Raw genomic sequence first — 17,863 nt, 5'->3', positions numbered from 1 at the left:
TTGTTGTTGTTGTTTTTGTTCTATGAATATATTTATAAATATGACGTTAACTTTTCCCATTTTGTTGAGAGAACCTGAACGCAGCATGAGTTGGACCGTTGTGCGTGACTGTGCGTCTGACGTCACCCCCCTTAGTAACCCTCGGCGGCGTCTCCAGGAGAGAAGGCAACAAGATGGTGAGTCTTATTTATCGCACTAATTAGCTTATAACTAAGAAAGACTAACAAACACCGACATTGCAACCGCATTCACTACCCCGGATCGTATTCATCTACAGTTTCATAATTCCCGCTGGCCGTAACTTGTTGATAAAAAAAAACACAAAAAGCTGCCTTGTTGCTTCGTTCAGTCATCGGGGAGATTAGCTTAGCACGTTAGCAATGCCGAGCTCCCGGGAACTGAGAAAAACCCCAAAAAACTCTGTCAGAATAAAACAAACAAAATGCTGCGACTCGACGCTCACAACACTGTACCTGTATGTGCCCTCGTGTCCTGGTACCGCGATGGAAGCGCTGTTTCATCCCCATCAGAGCCCGACAATGAGGGAGTAGAGAGGCACTCACACACGGCCTGTTAGTGAGGAGTCTGTGGAGGGCGATTGGAGTTTGTTTGTTTTTTTCTACCCTGATGGAGATAACACACACACACACACACACACGGATGTTCCTCCCATCTCCTTCCAGGGATTGCTGTCCATCCTACGTAAGCTAAAGAGCACACCGGACCAGGAGGTGAGGATACTGCTGCTGGGTCTGGATAACGGAGGGAAGACCACCCTCCTCAAACAGTTGGCCTCTGAGGACATCAGCCACATCACCCCCACACAGGTGAGACACTCTGATCAAACACAAAACACACGATAATGAAGCCGACATTTATTGCAAACTAAGGTGTGCTATAAGTATGATAAATAGTTAATAACTATTCAACATACAGTAAAAAAATATATACACATAAGACTATCAATGTATATGTATACATATATTTATTTGCTGGCAGTGATTTAATCCTTCAAAGTGAAGAGAAGAGTCTCGTATAAATAAATATAGACATGTAATACATGACCAATAGTAAGTCAGCCACTTTTACATGTTCCAACACTCACCAATTTAACGATCAAATATCCAAATGTATGTGGCGTCATATCATTATCATTATCCATCGCACAAAAACTGGACAGTAAATGAAAGCGAGGGCGACACAGATTATGAGAACGTAGGGTTATATGAAGTTATATGCACAGCCTCACTGTTAGAGGAGCTTGTACATGAAAGCGCTTCACCAAGAATATATGTATTTGTTCACAGGACCAGGATTTGCACCCGTTACTTAACCAGTCTTGATGATTTCTATTCATTTGAAGGGTTTCAACATAAAGAGTGTCCAGTCTCAGGGATTCAAACTAAATGTTTGGGACATTGGAGGTCAGAGGAAGATCCGGCCGTACTGGAGAAACTACTTTGAAAACACTGATGTGCTGGTGAGTAGAGTTTAATTCACAGCAACGGAACTCTGCTTGAATCTGCTTGTGCTGGATCAACTCTTTGTTTTATACACTTTTGGACTTTTTTCCTCATAATGAATGTAATATTGTTTTATATCTCACATAATCACAGTTTGGTATTCTAAAGTCTTGAAAATAGTGTTTCCCCAAAGTGTCTGAACACTCAAAGTGATTAGTCAATGCTTTACGTGGATATGTTTGATTTCCTGTTTAATCGATTGATTAAAAGCTGAGGTTGTCGGGTAGGTTTGTGCAGATAATTAAAAATCAAACTGGCATCTTGTTTTCAGATTTACGTCATCGACAGCGCCGACAGAAAAAGGTTTGAGGAAACGGGTCAGGTATGTACGACACGCAATTAATACAAAACATCTTCCACCTCCTCGTCTTTACTGAATGCTTTTATATTTGTTCAAACTGGGGCGTGATGATCCACGTCACTGACATACAGTAGCTTCCTCCCACACGTCCAGCCAGCGTCAAAACGTATAGTGTTTATTTACTCTATTTAAAAGAAGATTGTTTAGCTTCTGGGGTTATTATTGCTGTGTATTCGCAGTGTCTCTTTGTTCCTGTGTTTCCATGTGTGTTTGCGTTGCAGGAGCTGGCCGAGCTGCTGGATGAGGAGAAGCTGAGCGGCGTTCCCGTGCTGATATTCGCAAACAAACAGGACCTGCTGACCGCCGCCCCGGCCTCCGAGATCGCCGAGGGCCTCAACCTGCACACCATCCGGGACCGCATGTGGCAGATCCAGTCCTGCTCCGCCCTCACGGGCGAGGGGATCCAGGTGAGCGGGCGAGCCGGGGCGTCTCTCTTATACTCCGTGGTCTTTTGTCCCCCCCCTCCCCCCTCGCTCACCGTGTTTCGTCTTCCTCTTCAATCCACGACAGGAGGGAATGAACTGGGTCTGCAAGAGCGTCAACTCCAAGAAAAAGTAGCTCCGCTTCTAGTTTTCTGCATCTCAGGAGGAGCAGTAGCACACACACACACACACACACACACACACACACACACACACACACACACACACACACACCTCCTGAGTCTTAGTACAATGGGACGAGCCTGTGAATGTAAACACTACTAATCCAACGTGGACTTGGAGTCATTTTTTTTTTTTTAACCCCCTTCATTCCTTCTGTGTGATGTTTACTAACATCAACACATCAGCCCCCGTCGGCCTCGATAGAGGGAAAGGTCGTCCGCCTTCAAAGGGAAGCCATGCCAGGAAATCAACCCTTCTCCACCACACGCCCGCGTCAGCATCGCCGCCTCGCCCCAGTCACAGCCTCGGCCCCGCAGCCCGTCGCGACCTCAAACCTTCCCGTCAAACTTGCAGCCGCCACCAGAGTCCCAACATGTCCGCCAGGCTCGGCCCCGGAAACCAAACCTCTGATTTACCATCTCCATCTCCTGACTCTTTATCATGTGTTGTTTTTGGGGTTTTTTTCTCTCTCTCTCTTTAACCATTCCACGATGGCTGTAAGCGCTTTTCCTGCTATGGCTCTGTTTGAAGTGAGGTATATTTTTGTAATTGTTTTATTTATGGTGGTGAACTAGAGCGTAGAAGTGCTTTTTAAACTGCTTGTGTGTGCGTGTGTGTGTGTGCGTGCGTGTGTGAGATTTCAAGGATGTTGCTGGACAATGGCTCCGGCACTGCCCGCTAAAGGTTAACACTACACGTGTGATCGTGTAAAGAAAATCACGCAAGATCAAATGGCTCCATGTATCGATCAACTGTAAATAGCTCGGCCCCGTTGTTCATATGTTGAGTTATGCACATGTTATAGAGTATTTGTTACCGCCACATGTACTTTGTAGTCTATAATGTCTGCATATCTAATATATGCCGGCAGATTTTTAACAGAGGTTTACGTACTGTACGTCCCCGCGCATTTCCGTGTGCTCTCTGGGCTAGCGAGGGAAGTCACACTTTTATTTTGGCGTTTCCTTTTTGATATTCTTGAATGTAATCTGTCCAGAACTGAAGATATTGTATGTGAATAAAAAGAGAGATGAGGAGGAAGAAGGGAAAAAAATAAAAATAAAAAAATGTTTGAGGAAGTCGATGCACCATCACAAATGTTTCCAGGCTCTCGGGGTCACATAACCAGCTGGAGTCAGCTGCTCGTGACAGCAGATGAGCCTCTTGTGTTCCACGGCAGCTGGAGGGGGGAGGACAGGATGGACGGAGGGAGGGGGGGGGAGGGCTGGTTAATTCAGTGCTATAATGTGCTGGGAAAAACTACGGTGTGTAAAATCACAGCCTTAAATAGGACATCCTAAGTGAGTGTGGCAGAAGTTACTTCACTTAACAGATCAAATCCCCCCCTAAACAAAGCCCCTATTCAATGAAGCCTGGGGGGGGGGGGTTCAAACATAAGGCCTGTTAGCCAAAGCCAGCCCGCAAGAGGCCTCAATCCAGCCACACAAACCACCGAGCAAATGATGAAAATGTCTACGAAAATATTGATTTCTTTAACAAATTACTCAAGAATTGCCTTATAGGGGATGTAGTCACTTTTGATATCAATATACCTGTCAAATAGAATTTTGCTCCTGATCGGTTACAAAAACTCCAGAAAATCTAAAACTACTGTCAAGAAAAAAGAAAAAAAAACACTTGTAAATGATGAATGGAGCACTGTTGGCTTATATAAGCTGTGGAAGATGTCAAAATGCAGCGGGGGGAAAAAGCTGACAAGCCGGACTTTGTAAATGTTTAATCAGTGGGTGTTAATCAGCGAATCCAGCTTATTAATACAGATCTGCAGAGCTCCTGTCAGTTACAGACCGCCTGGTTTCCATCAGCGCTGCCAGAGCACAGATCTGTATCTTCCTGTTCCTGGATAAAGGATGGGATCTGAAATCAAATTAAGTTTATTCTGACAGGCAGGTGGTGATCTATCTATCTATCTATCTATCTATCTATCTATATCAACCAACTCAGGGATGTTAAATGACTTACACCATATAAATGACACAAAGTGGTGTTTATTCTCACTTTAAAGTCTTAAAATATGATTTTATCCCTCTGGGATTAAGATTTATTTTCATGAGTGACCTTTGATAGATTAAGTACATTTCAGCGTATTTTACTTAATGAACTTTTGCTGAAGTAAATTAGTTAAATGCCAGAAGAATCTGTACTTCTAAATTTAGGATACAATGTATGTTTTGTACAGTGATTTGAATATATTGTGTGTGTGTGGTTGTCATGTCCAGGCTTCTTCTTATCCCTCACTGAGTCCAACTCTCATCATAAATAAAAGCAGAAGAGTGTGTTTAGTGGTGTTACATGTCAACCACTGTGTTCCTGCTGCAGGGACAGAATGCCGTGTGCTTTATATTCCTCGGTGTTCTATGGGGCTGATTCAGAGGCCCTGGGAGGCTCGCAGACGGCCTCTTCTTCTTGTCTCACAAAGATTTCCATTGTTCGATCTCCTTCTCTTCTCACACGGACAGAACGTCCCTCGCTCGTGAGTCCTCCACTCCGCATCGCATTTAACCCCAACAAAGCGCTGTGGAAAATGTGATCTTTTTTTTTTTTTTTTTTTTTTGCGCCGAGAGTCACAACCAGAGATGTGAAGGCGTTTAGAGAGACAGTCCAGGAAAGACGTGGAGGCCAGTTAGACGAGAGTCCGTTCGTCATGAAACGGACTGAAAAACCGAATGTGAGAAGAAGCTTGGCTTCACTTTATGCCGGGTGTCCTTCTTGTCTCAAACCCAGGTCCCACACACTCCTGGTTAAAACAACCCTAACCCTTTGAGACTAATGTTTGAGACTTAACACAATATTACAATAATGAGCTTTAATAACTACTAAACCTGGAACCAGGTGTAAGGTGTGTTTAGAGCAGTTTAGTAAAACTACCAGCTGGATTATAAACCACAATCCAGCGAAGACAAAGTTCCCTCAGGTGAGTTAAACCTGGAGTCGAGCTCCCTCCTGTCCACCGCGCTGGTTGGTGGATCAACGGGATTGAGGCTCAAAGTGCTGGGTCGGGGAAAGCAGTAATGCAACGGCTTAATCTGGCTGAGGGGAACACACACACACACACACAAACACACACTTTGTCTCCCCCGGCTGACGAGTCATCTCAAGACTCGCACTCCGCATCCTGTTTTCTCTCTGCAGGCCGCCGCCCCCACACACTCTCCTGTTCAAACTGTGTGCGAGTCCTTGTCTCGGCGGCTTGATCCTCCCCTTTACGTGTCATTTAAGAAGTTTTGCATTCTTTCCTTGAGTGCGGATTGATAAGAGCAAACTTCTGGTTTGAAGCGTTCCTAACGGCCTCGCTCTTAATCTGCCGTTTGTCGTCGTGACCCGGGTCACTCCACTGGGACTCGCAGTCCCCGGCGTCTCCGTCTGCCGCCGTTGTTTTTCGCCACGGTGAAGCCTCATTTGGTGGAGATCAGCTTGAATTTGAATTTATTCCTGGTTTAGAGGAACTAAACGTTTTGCAGCTGACCCATTTCACGAGCGGCCTCGGAGTTCGCTTATTGCATATTCATCTGCTCTGGAACGGTGCGGAGTGGACGGAGCAGCTGTTTTAAAGATGAAGTACTTTTAGAGACATGATGAAACTTGATTATGAAAAAAAAAAGTATTAAAAAAAAAAACAGGAGTGAATAATGTGAAAAGAGCTGAAGTTGGAATAACTTATGGAAATGTTTTCATCGGCTGCCTGCAAATGAGAGTTAAAGAATTATGTTGCATTCATCAGAGCAATCCTGTCCATACTGTTCCAGGGGAGTTACAATAGTGAGTTGGCATTGTTTTAATAGACTTTGAGGCCAAACTGCTGTATTTGTAGACACATTTTGAAGGGGATACACAATACTTGCGGGCCTCGCGGAACCGTCCTGGGTTTGAGTCTGCACGTTCTCCTCCCACAGTCCCAAAACATGCATTTTAGGGCCAATTGTTGACAATTGCCAATTGCCGCCCGGTTTAAATGTTTTTAATCTGAGATGGAGAATCATCCTGATAACCACAGTCTGGATTCAGGGGGTGTTTAATCCAGGAATTTTAGCCTCACGTTACAAACTCAAAGACACGCGTGATAACTTGGTTTCTCTGCCTTTCGTCCATTTTCAGTTAAGATCAGCTCACAGGGATACTGTAACTCGTATGGAACCGATATAGGACATGGATGCTTGAGGCCACATTTCTTAATTTCCATGCAGGTTAAAATAGATACGTGATGACATTTGCACACATGCACACACAAAGCTGAGAGCAGAGACCGGTTTAAATTGTTTATTTGGAACCCTTCTCCAAATTCATGTCTGTAATTTTTCCATTTCACAAAATATTTACAAAAAAAGATACTTTTGTTTTTTTTTTGGTCATTTTGTTTTTGTTTAGTTTTTTTTATGGTGGCTGTTGTAACAGCTCCGTTTTTTTTTAAGGATGATGAACCATTGCTTACATCTAGCAGTCCGGTCTTTTTAGAAAAAGTTCATGAAAAAAGTTCCTCCCGCTCTTTTCTTTCATAAACTCATTTCAAAACAGCAAACAGTTTTCGTCTACAACATTGTTCATCTTTTGAGTAGCTTTAGAAAAAAAAACCCAAAACAAAAAAAAAACAAAAACCCACCCTCTTCCTTGCATGCTTTTAAGCTGCCAACAGGAAGCCAAGAAGCTCGTGTGCTTATTGAGGAAGTGACATCTTTGCCCTGCAGGAAGTACAATTACAGCATCCTCACATCAGCCAGATGCTCGATTGGTTTGGTCTGTCCAGTCTCCAGCAATCAAGAGTCTCTCCTGACGAGCGTGGAAGCGTCACATGTACCAAACAGCACAAAGTCTTAAACTAAATGGAAACAGCCTGTGTGAGATTCTCTGTCCCTCTGTGGGGGGGAAAAAAAAGGACCAAACTCTACGAAGAGGTTGGGGGGGGTTTAGAAACATCACCTGGCCCCTCGGACACAGCTCTATTGTCCCTTTGTGGGTCAGCATCTGTAGTCCAGGCGTAGCAAGGCGTCCACAAGTGCATTGTGGGAGTTCCATGGAAGAGCGTTTTGTGTTCAAGCTGTATGATCCGTCCCTGAACTCAGCAAAGAAAGGAAGAATTGGCCATGAAGAAACAATGACGAGAGACACCGAGGGACCGCGGGCCCCCCGTTCCAACGGACCGGACACAGTCAGCTATGCGGAGAAAGAAATGATGACGCTAATAAACATAAGGCAATTGACCTCAGTACGACTGAAGGGTGCGATTATATCAGAGAAACACTTCTCCGTTTTATCCAGTTTTCCCTTTTAGTGAGAGCAAAGCCTTGAAGAAGCATGAGGACATTTTGTTATTTAAAAAAAAAAAAGAAAAATAAAAGTCATTTTTCTATCAGTCTGCTTCCTAGTCTATAAATAAAAAGATGCATCTCACCATCTTCTATTCAGGCCTCGCTTTAATTTCCTCCTGTGTGGAAATGCCGAGCCGGGCCGCAGTGGCCGTCTACGCGTTTTACGTATAATACACTACATGAAAACACTGAGCGAAAAAGCAAAGAAAGGGTGGAAAGAAAAACACTAAGAGATTGACCCTGCCCCCGAATGTGTGCATGTATCAGATCTGTGTGTGTGCGGATATAAACATTTATTTTCGGGTATGTGGATTATAACTGCGTTGCGTGTTTCTCCGGTTAATAAGACGGTAAAGATGTGCTATTTCAGTGCCTGTCTATGCGTGTGTGTGTGTGTGTGTGTGTGTGTGTGTGTGTGTGTGTGTGTGTGTGTGTGTGTGTGTGTGTGTGTGTGTGTGTGTGCGCGTGCGCCAGCTCTGTTAACTGGTGACGTAGTGCTTTGTGGAGGGCTGTCCGTACAGCCCGTAGAAATCTGCGTGTCTGTGCGTCTGCGAGGCGTCTATCCAGTCCCTCACTGCCAGGCCCTGCATGGACGGACCCCCGGACGCCAGGCCGGGGGGAGGGGGGTAGTCCTGGGCGCTGACCCAGGGGAAGGAGCCCGAGCGCGGGTACGGCGGGTGGCCGCGGTGGCCCGACACCGAGGGCACCCCGGAGCAGTAGCAGTTATCCATCGTGCACACCAGGATCTTGCGCCCGCCGTACTGCGGCAGCACGGCCTGCTGGGCGGAGTGCGACGCGCCGCTGCCGCCGGGCGGGAAGTGCGAGGAGCCGAACACGGAGCCCGAGTGGTGGTTGGCGAGCGGGCCGCCCCCGCCGCCCGCGCCGCCGCCCTCGCTGATGTGGGGCGGGCCGCACGGGCCGAGGGGCTGCTGATTGGTGGACTGGCCCTCCCCGGGGGCCGAGCCGCCGCCCAGGTAGGGCTGCTTGGCCAACGACGAGGAGGACGAGGAGGACGAGGAGGACGAGGAGTCTTTGAAGCCCGGAGCGGCGGTTTTCCCCGCGGCCCCGTTCCCCTCCGGGAAGGCGGTGGAATGTTTTCGTTTCTCGGCTCCGGAGGCGGAGCTCTGACCGCTGGGGTACGCGGGGACGGACTGCAGGAAGGTGGAGGGGGGCGTGAGGGGAGCTGGCGGGCGACAACAAAACGTTAATGTTAATTTCAACAAAACGCACATCCCGACGGGCCGCGACTTGCGGGCGAGTGTCACCTCTCACCTTCCAGTGTCCTCTTCAAGCTCTTCTCTCTTTTGGAGATCTCGGAGAGGAACAGTTTGGAGTTCAGATTCCCGACCTTGTACGGCGGGAGACTGCTGCCGACGCACGCCTGGGACCTGCGAACCGAGCAAACTCCGAGGTGAACAACGTCGGCGGGCAAGTCACAAACTTGCCACTGGTGCTTCGAGTCGCCTCACCTGTCGGTGAGGATCTTGACCGGCTTGGTGTTTTTCATGAAGCCCAGCTCCTCGGCTTTACCGAAGGCCGTGTTGATGGAGCTCAGCAGCTTCTGCGCCTCGTGCCGCTGCTCCCCCAGGGCCAGGACCTGCGCCGCGTTCTCCTGGCAGAAGCGGGCCTGGGCCCGGTCCAGGGCCTCCAGCGTCCGGCCCAGATCCTCCTCCAGGAGCTGGTGCATCCGCTGGTACTGCAGGCGCACCTCCTCCTTCAGCTCGCACACCCTGTCCTGTGATGAAACCCGGGCTGCATGTCAGTCTGCGCCACACTCCCGAGGGCACGCGACGCTTCGGGACACACACACACCACGTACCTCCACGACACACTTGTCAGAGTCGAGTTTGCAGAGCTGCTCCTCGATCTCCTGCACCCGTTCCTCCAAGCGCTCCTGCTGCCTCAACAGGTTTTGCTGCGAGAGAGAGGAATGAGAACGGGCTAAATAAACAAAAGTCCAAAAAGGACGTAAGGGGTTGCTGGAAGACGGCTGCCAGCGTGGGATCTGTGTGCTTATTTGTTCTTGTGCTCCGACACAATTACACCTGATATATGAAGCTTGACATCCACCGCTCAGTCGAGGAGCTAATCAGCTCAGCGGCAAGCAGCTTTACTGCGGAGGAGCAAAGTCGAACGAGGAGATTCTTCGAGACGAACGACGACGAGAGCGAAGCAAATTGGGCAAAAGGCTTGTGCCCAACGGTGATTCGACTGTGTATTGGCAACTGCAGGAGCGCGTGTCAAGTACAGAGAAATTAAATCTCTCTGAGCAAACACATTCGTTCAGGGCTCATATTCAACTCAATTTCATGTCGAGCGGGTGAGACTGGTGAAATGGTGACATGATAACCTTTAAATGCATATTTTAATGGCTTTTTTTTTTTGGCGCAAAGTATACGTGAAGAAATTCTGAATATTTTCACAAAACCAAACAATTATAACCTGGAAATGACAAGAATCTCAACAAAAAGACAATTTTAATGTAACCTTATGGTGTAATATTCAGTGAAATGTCCCCCATAAAACGTCTCCTATTATTGTTGCCTTATGCATGTTTTTACCCAGCCACCCTGACCGCGTGGCTACGAGCTAGCCAGCTAGCTTTCACGGCAGCATCACTATTTTCTCAGCTTGAAGTCTGCAGTGTGGTCGTGTCCGTTACTCCGAAGAGATTTGTTAAATAATCCATGTTTGACATGTTTACAGGCCGCTTTAGGCTTTACGTTGGACATTCTGTCCGAGATCATACCTGGTGGCAACACGCCTGAGCTCAAAGGGACATAAGCACAATTTAACTGTGTGTGTGTGTGTGTGTGTTATTGGAAGTCGTTTTTATTATTTATCAACAATAGTGCACAGACATACGTCTGAGAAAGCTGCATTGGTAGATTCATACTGACATGAGAGCTGGCTAATTTAGTCTCCATCCAACACACAATCCCTGTGGGGGAGGAGGAGGGAGGGAGGGAGGGAGGGAGGGAGGGAGGGAGGGAGCGCCGTCATAGCAACCCACAGCAATTCTGTGTATGCATTAGTGAGCGAGGACTAATGTTGGGGGAGCCGAGGGCAGCGAGCAGAGATAGCTAAATGGGCAGACAGAGAGAGAGAGAGACAGAGACAGAGAGAGAGAGACAGAGAGAAATAAAAAGCTCCCCACAGTGCGCCTCCTCTCCTCTGTGCTGCGCTCGAGCCCAACCACCCAAAAAGCAAAAAAATAAAAAATAAAAAATAAAAGGAAGGAGAATTGACACAGAGGAAGCTGTTCTATGAGCCGTGTCAATGTTGTGGCAACAGCCCTTGTTATTTCTGGAGATGATGAGGAAGATGATGGTGATGATGATGATGATGGCATGTGAACAGCAGCGGATGGGGGCTCAAGGCCACGCTGAGATCCACATCCGGCTCAGCGTGAGGGCAAGATGGAGGGGGTAGAAGAAGAAGAAGGAGGAAAAAATAAAAATAATGAAAGCCTCCAACACGACGCGGACAATCCTTTACTGCAAGTCCGATCGCGGGAACGTCACCGGCACAGATCTGCTAATCCTTCTCGTCATTAATAGTTCACGTGAAATAGGAATAATCCTCGCGCATCACATTTAATGGCGTGCCGATCGCTAGCCGACGATCAGGGTCCAACGTTTTTTATCGCCAACGAGGACAAAAACTTGCCGGTTGTGGAGGATTATGGCCATTAATGTCGGCCGCTCGCAGTGACCGGCACTCTGGAGGTCCCCAGGTGGGGTTTGCATGTTCTTTCTCTATGTGCAGGTTTCCTCCAGGTACGACGCGACCTGCCTTCACCCAAACGCGACTGGGATCGGCTGTATTGATCCTCCAAGGTGGCGAAAGAGGACTGCGGAAACGCGTCACTTGATAAGACTTTGCGTCAACATGGCCGCTGTTCCGACCGGTTGTCTCTGCTTTCAGTGTGATTAAAACAACAATCCTCACCCAATACAATAACCAAGATTATCCAAAAGTAAATTCAAACATTTTTCATTGTCCCCTACTGGCTAAATAACTCATAGCATGATTGTTAATAATGAGGTGTAATGGTTTCTATTGTTTGGGGGGAATTCCCCTTGGTATTTGTGTCGGTTGGTTTTTCCGTTGTTATCAGATGCTGTAATTGTGGAGACGTTGACGTTGACAGCTGATTGGAGCGGATAGCCCAGTGGGTGGGATCAGAGGCTCATGCGCAGGATCTGGAGTCAGTAAATCCCACAGATCTGAGGTGGCGCGGGAGACTTCCCCCTCGAGCATTACAGCAAGATCATACCCGGTTCAAATTTTACACGCAGTTGAAAAAAACCCGACAATGTTTCGTTTGTACTTCCAAAATGGCTCGAATGACGAATCAGCAAGTCGATCTCTCACATTATTCATTGAGCTACCATTTCAAAAGGGAAACGAACCAGAGTGAGGTTCACTACCAAGAACTTGACCTCAAATTCATGAACGATGGACACCGAGGGGATTGCTGCTAAATTCTCCATCATAAAACCGACAAACATCTAAACAAAACTATCTGGCAACCCATCTGGTAGCCGTGGAAACCTTTCATTCAGCAACAAAAAAAAAACCCCAAAAAAAAAAAAAAACGCAGGTTGGTTCATGAGGAGAAATCAGCCCATCGTGGGGATTCAGCCTCTGTGGAGTTGAAACGTCAACATGTATACGCAGGCGTTTTCTCTCTGGACCACCCGGCTGTTCATAATACATTTCTTTTTTTTTTTTACCCCCCCCCTCCTCCCTTCAAGCTGAAGATTTGTTCACATACCACCCTTCTCATCCTCGGCAGCTGATTTTATCGTTAGTGATCAGCTGCTGTGGAGCCTGATAGGAATGAAAACCTGCATACTGTCGGGCCTCAGCGGCACATGGCTGGGAATCACTGCCCTAGATAGCTCACACACACACACACACACACACACACACACACACACACACACACACACACACACACACACACACACACACACACACACACACACACACACACACACACACACACACACACACACACACACACACACACACACACACACACACACACACACACACACACACACACACACACACACACACACACACACACACACACACACACAGATCCAGGACGATGACCTGGTTGTGCTGACTGATCGAGTTCGCTTGGAGCAGACGCTGAGGGGGTGGGAGGTGGGGGTGGGTGGGGGGTAGGGTCGAAGGAGCCTAGGCTTCATCAAGGTGGGGGGGGGGGGGGTAGGGGGTTAGTACAAGCTAAATGTATGGGACACCTTAAGGGGAGGGGAGAGGGGCGGTCTTTAGCTGTCATTTCAGCACACTGTCTTTTCCATCAGAGCTACCCGAGCAGGCGCACGGGGGGGTGGGGGTGGGGGGGCCGGAGGGAAGGTCAGGACCGGCCGGGGGCGGCGGCTGCTGCTGCTGGTGGTGGTGGTGATGGTGTGATGGAGGTGAATGGGAGCTGATGGAGGTGGAGAGCAGCAGGGAAGAGGAGGGAGGACGGGGGAGTGCAGAGTGGTATGTTGAGTGTGTGTGTGTGTGTGGTGGGGGGGAAACCCACCCTGCACATTGTAATCACAGCCAACATGGAGGATGTGTGGGTAGCCACTACCAGGAGGAGGAATGCCAAAAAAAAAAAAAAAAACATTTGCAGGTGTGAGCGGAGAGGCTGACTCAAATCTCTGCTATTAGATTCATTTTCTGATATTTTCTCACACGGATCCAACAGGAAAGATACCGAAAAAAAGAAAAAGAAAGACCGTCTGCTATTTTCAATTGAAACTAAATTCGGGGAAGCTTGTTGCTTAATTCAGTGGTTTTGGGCTTTATCTGCAGCTTTATATTGTTTATGGATCCCACAGATTCAAAGATGGTTACCAGTAAAGAGCTTGTGGTATTTAATCAAAACACAAGTGAAACTGATGAGTAGATTGTTTTGTGTGGACTGAAATAGAAACTTAACAGGACATTGTCGTCGCGTCGCCAGTTTAAATGAATATAAAGTGACAGACGGGCAAAAGTGACATGTATCGTATGTTAATTATTTTCTTTTACTAGGGCTTGTGAATAAAAATGAACTGGCAACAATTAATTTGACACGCTTCTGTATCATACATCCAGATAATAAACATTTGAGCTCATATTGATTCAGTTCAAGTCATCACATAAACCCAAAAGCGTCTCACTTATGATATATTCCCTCTTTCAGATCGTTCAATGAGAGCTGCTCACCATTTGAATGGGTTCATTTAGTCTACTTATTTATTCACCAGCTGATTACAATCCTAAAATGCTGAAACCGTCAAGGTTCTTATTTTTTTTTTTTGTCGTCTCAGCTTTTGAATTCAGCCAAGGTCTCCGGCACCTGAACTGACTGATGAACCACACATAAAGCTGAGTCACAGCCGTACCGGAAGGAAGTTCACGGGTGACACCGAAACAGCGTGAACCACCAGCCTGCAAGGCAGTGAGAAGAAAACCAGTCCCACCGCTGTTCCAACCAGCAGTCCACCCCCCCCCCCCCACGGAAGAGACAAGGTTAACAACTAAAATATAACCCAACGACGACAAGCCAAGTAGACCGAGGAATCGAGTGACAAATCACTTTAATCCTGCTTCCCCTTGTCCCCCCCCCCCCCCCCCAACCCTTCCTCCTCCTCCTCACCACTGGCGATCCCCGAGCTCGGATGCACCTGTGCTGGGGAGATAAGGCCCACTGAGGGCCCCTCATTGTTCCACCCTCCGCTGCATTGTTTGTCATTCCAACAGATAAGAATGGAGGCGAGAGCCGACCGCAAGAAGAAACGCCAGATAAACTCCGAAACGCCCGGAGTCGCCGCCACTTCCCAAATGGAGGACTTTTGATTTAGACGATCTGGAATTCTTTAAGGTGACAATGAAGGACGTGGGAATGTGGCCGTCGTCACTGCTGACGGTTGCTCGAGGTGGATGAGAGACGACCTCGCCGGCTTGTTGTAATGCAGTTATGGAGACGCTAATCCGCGGCGCATTGATCCCCGCTAAATGGAAAAATTCATTCAAGTGGGGCTGCAACGGACAATGAGTGACTTCAGAGTGTCTGTGAACGTCCCGTTCTGATCGACGAACCCAACGACATTAGCTTTGCTACCTTCCTTGGTAACGCAAGACCAAGGAAAAGAGAAAAATGCTCACAAACATTGATTTTCCGCCCGCTCGGCCCGAATCAATAGTTTCCTTTTAAATTAATTGACTGGCACTCCACGTCCGCCTGCAGGAAGTTTAATATCTGTCACGGCGTTGGAACGACTTTAAGCGCCAACGAGGAGTGGACGAGTGAGTGTCGGTGCGGCCGGGACGCCACTTACCCTGATGTCGTTGCGCCGCAGCTCCACGTCGGTGACGGCGTGGCCGTGGCTGGGGTGGCAGCGGGCGAAGCAGCAGTACTGGCACACCGCCGTCTGCTCGGCCTCGCAGTGGTAGAGGCGGTACTCGTCGTGCTGCGGGCAGGTCCAGGCCTTCACCGCCTCCGCCTCCACCAGCAGGTGCCCCAGCGCCGAGCACGGCTGCTGCAGGTGCGTCTGGACGTGCGACTGGCAGCACGGCGCGTTGCAGCGCAGGCACACCTTCACGGCGGGCAGCGGTGGGCCGCGGCGGCACAGGATGCACTGCAGCGCCGGCGTGCTGGCCTTCTCCACCGTCAGCGCGTTGTACTTCTCCACGATGTTGGACAGTTTGTGGTTCTTCTCCAGGCTGGGCTTCTGGGCGTAAGCGTGATTGCACTCGGGGCAGCGGGCCAGCGACGACTCCTTGGCCCAGGCCTCGCTGATGCAGCCCCGGCAGAAGTTGTGCTTGCAGGGCAGCTGGATGGGGTCGGAGAACACGTGCAGGCAGATGGGGCAGATGAGCTCCTCCTCGAAACAGTTCCTCCACGTCTCAACCATGTCAGAGGCCATCATTGTGCAGGCAGGCATACACTAAACTGTTCTCCGCGTCGTCCGGGCCTCGCTCTCTCTTGAGTCTCTCGCGGGAAACCTGACACTCTCAGAGAGGGTTTTTTTTAAGAAAAAAATCTAATAAAAAAAGAAGATAAAAACAGACCCGATGTCGTCCAGAAAGATCCGCCGGTTTTGATCAACCCCTCGTGACCAGATCAGACACGTCTCCCTGACGGACGATGAGTATTGCTTGATTACTGCAGCATGAAGGCAAATTCCAGACAACTGACCAGAGAAGGCTTCAGGCGAAGATGACAACACCTTGGTGGATTTCAACACATACAGCAGGGGCTGACGTTATCCAGATTACAGTAAAGGGTGCTTTCCTTTTCCTCTCAATGACACTCACGCACTGGGCCTGCCTTCACAGCTTGTGTGTGTGTTTATAGGCCTACAGGAAGCAAAAAGCCTGTCCGCTACAGGTAAACCATGACATGCAAACAAGGCACAGAGAATTAAATATCTATGAGGTGAATCAATCTCTGTGGAGAACATTAGGAGAAGAGGGAGAGAGATATAGAGAGAGGGGGAAAAAACAAAAGACACTTGATCCGTTTTGTGGCCTTGGGATTATGATTGACTGTGAACCAATTCAGACCAACAAACCAAGCATGAAAAGCATGAGGAAAAAGGGGACTAGCCTGGAGTCCACACCCTGATTACTATTCACACACAGCAATAAGAGAGAAAGCTGTGAGGTAAAGGAGGAGAAAAAAAAACCTCAACCTGAATCTGTTTTAATCAGGAACCTCAAGGACGCTTTAAAAAAAAAAAAGAAAGAAAGAAAGAAAAGAAAAACAATAATCCCAGCGACGCTTTTGTCCGCTCGGTCATAAATACGTATCCGAGCCGGCGGCTTTAATTACACGCGGCGAAACCAGCTCGTTCGGAGAGGAGGCGGAATACGAAACGTCGTTTTTTCTTCCTCTACCGGTCAGACGGACAGAACGCGAACCTCCGGCCCTCTGATTTCGCATAAAAGCGACGTTTGTGCGCGAAGCCTCGGATGTGGCACGCAGCTCCGCATATCTGTACACAAGGCCTCGGCTTCTCTCCCCCCCCGGCTCCCTGTCGACAACAAAGGGCCTTATAATCTCATTAAACGGCAAATCATCGCCGGGCCATCATATCGGGAGGCTGTTTACTGCATAGTTAATCGTTTTAATGGTCGAGTCCGGCTCCTGCGCACAAAACAAAGGCTTTTCGGGATCCGCAGGAATGTTGGCTGCTGGCTGAGCCTTTTACTTCCCCCCCACCTCCGACTCATCTATCAAATATCTCTCTCCACACACACACACACACACAAAAGGATGGGTTTTTTTTCTCCTCCCAAGCTTTAGATTCTCATTAAAAAGAAAAAAAAAAGAACAAAAAAACTTTGGTCTTCGTGTGGCCTTCAGCCTTTAGCCAACAACATATTTATCCACTTCCTTATCTCGATTAAATAAAATCAGACGTCACCTCTCCATTTTCCACACAGGTGTAGATATAATAAATCCTTTCGCCACTCATTACTTAAAAAAAAAAAAAAATGTAAAATTTTTTTTATGAAAAAGCAAAAAGAGCAGCTCGTCCGTTTAACTAGTAGAAAATACAAAAATATACCATCTTAAAGGGGCCGTCGCGGTTCTGTCCTTGTTAGGGGTAGCTGTCATCAGCCATCTTGCAAATCCTCATTAAAATAAAAAGGGGGAGAGATTCCCCCAGGCTGCCTCACCAAAGCTGCTTTTCGATGGATGACCTACGCGCACACATCAGCGCAGAGTCCCGGCGTCAGTGTGGGGGAATTAAAGCGCAAAACACGCCTTTCTTTCCTCGGTGTTGTGGGTCCCGTGGAGCGGGCTGGATGGACTGGAGAGGGGGTGGGAGGGGGAAGAGAGGTCGGTCCGTGCTGCGGCCGGATGTGTCCGCGGTGAGGCCGCTCCGAGCTTCATAAAAATTAAAAAGTAAAAAAAAAAAAAAAAAAACCCGACACGGTTGTGAATAATAATCTGTGTTTTTTCGCCCCCCCCCTTCCTCTTTCTTTCTGTCTCTATCAGCCAGGCTTTGGAGAGGAGGAATGCAGGCG

At 48.1% G+C, this 17,863-nt stretch overlaps 2 protein-coding genes across 2 annotated transcripts; one reads left to right on the top strand and one right to left on the bottom strand.

Annotated features, from left to right (window-relative positions):
* Positions 1–58: 58 nt before the first annotated feature.
* On the top strand, positions 59–3,529 carry arl3b (ADP ribosylation factor like GTPase 3b). Its single transcript, XM_080516855.1, has 6 exons — positions 59–176; positions 684–827; positions 1,364–1,480; positions 1,795–1,845; positions 2,106–2,291; positions 2,395–3,529. The coding sequence occupies exons 1-6, from the start codon at positions 174–176 to the stop codon at positions 2,440–2,442; spliced, it is 549 nt and encodes a 182-aa protein (XP_080372981.1). The 5' UTR covers positions 59–173; the 3' UTR covers positions 2,443–3,529.
* A 3,225-nt stretch (positions 3,530–6,754) lies between these two features.
* trim8b (tripartite motif containing 8b) lies at positions 6,755–17,632 on the bottom strand. The gene is made up of 5 exons (XM_080516833.1): positions 15,166–17,632; positions 9,633–9,728; positions 9,283–9,548; positions 9,086–9,201; positions 6,755–8,996 (listed from the first exon to the last, which is right to left on the bottom strand). Exons 1-5 carry the CDS (start codon positions 15,769–15,771, stop codon positions 8,293–8,295), a joined length of 1,788 nt encoding a protein of 595 aa, XP_080372959.1. The 5' UTR covers positions 15,772–17,632; the 3' UTR covers positions 6,755–8,292.
* Between the last annotated feature and the right edge of the window lie 231 nt (positions 17,633–17,863).

This window comes from Blennius ocellaris (genome assembly GCF_963422515.1).
Source record: "Blennius ocellaris genome assembly, chromosome: 21".
In the NCBI taxonomy this organism is placed as follows: Eukaryota; Metazoa; Chordata; class Actinopteri; order Blenniiformes; family Blenniidae; genus Blennius; species Blennius ocellaris.
Note: the sequence above shows the minus strand (reverse complement) of the source record. Positions and strands in the feature narration are given on the sequence as shown.

What these genes read in the sequence shown, in the direction of transcription:
- arl3b (XM_080516855.1), top strand. An exon ending in GCCACATCACCCCCACACAG is followed by an intron (nt 828 to 1,363) that starts GTGAGACACTCT and finishes ATTCATTTGAAG; the next exon opens with GGTTTCAACATAAAGAGTGT. An exon ending in GGTTTGAGGAAACGGGTCAG is followed by an intron (nt 1,846 to 2,105) that starts GTATGTACGACA and finishes TTTGCGTTGCAG; the next exon opens with GAGCTGGCCGAGCTGCTGGA.
- trim8b (XM_080516833.1), bottom strand. Translation starts at nt 15,771, where the DNA reads ATGCCTGCCTGCACAATGATGGCCTCTGACATGGTTGAGACGTGGAGG. An exon ending in CTGACAAGTGTGTCGTGGAG is followed by an intron (nt 9,549 to 9,632) that starts GTACGTGGTGTG and finishes GTTTCATCACAG; the next exon opens with GACAGGGTGTGCGAGCTGAA. An exon ending in GTCAAGATCCTCACCGACAG is followed by an intron (nt 9,202 to 9,282) that starts GTGAGGCGACTC and finishes CTCGGTTCGCAG; the next exon opens with GTCCCAGGCGTGCGTCGGCA.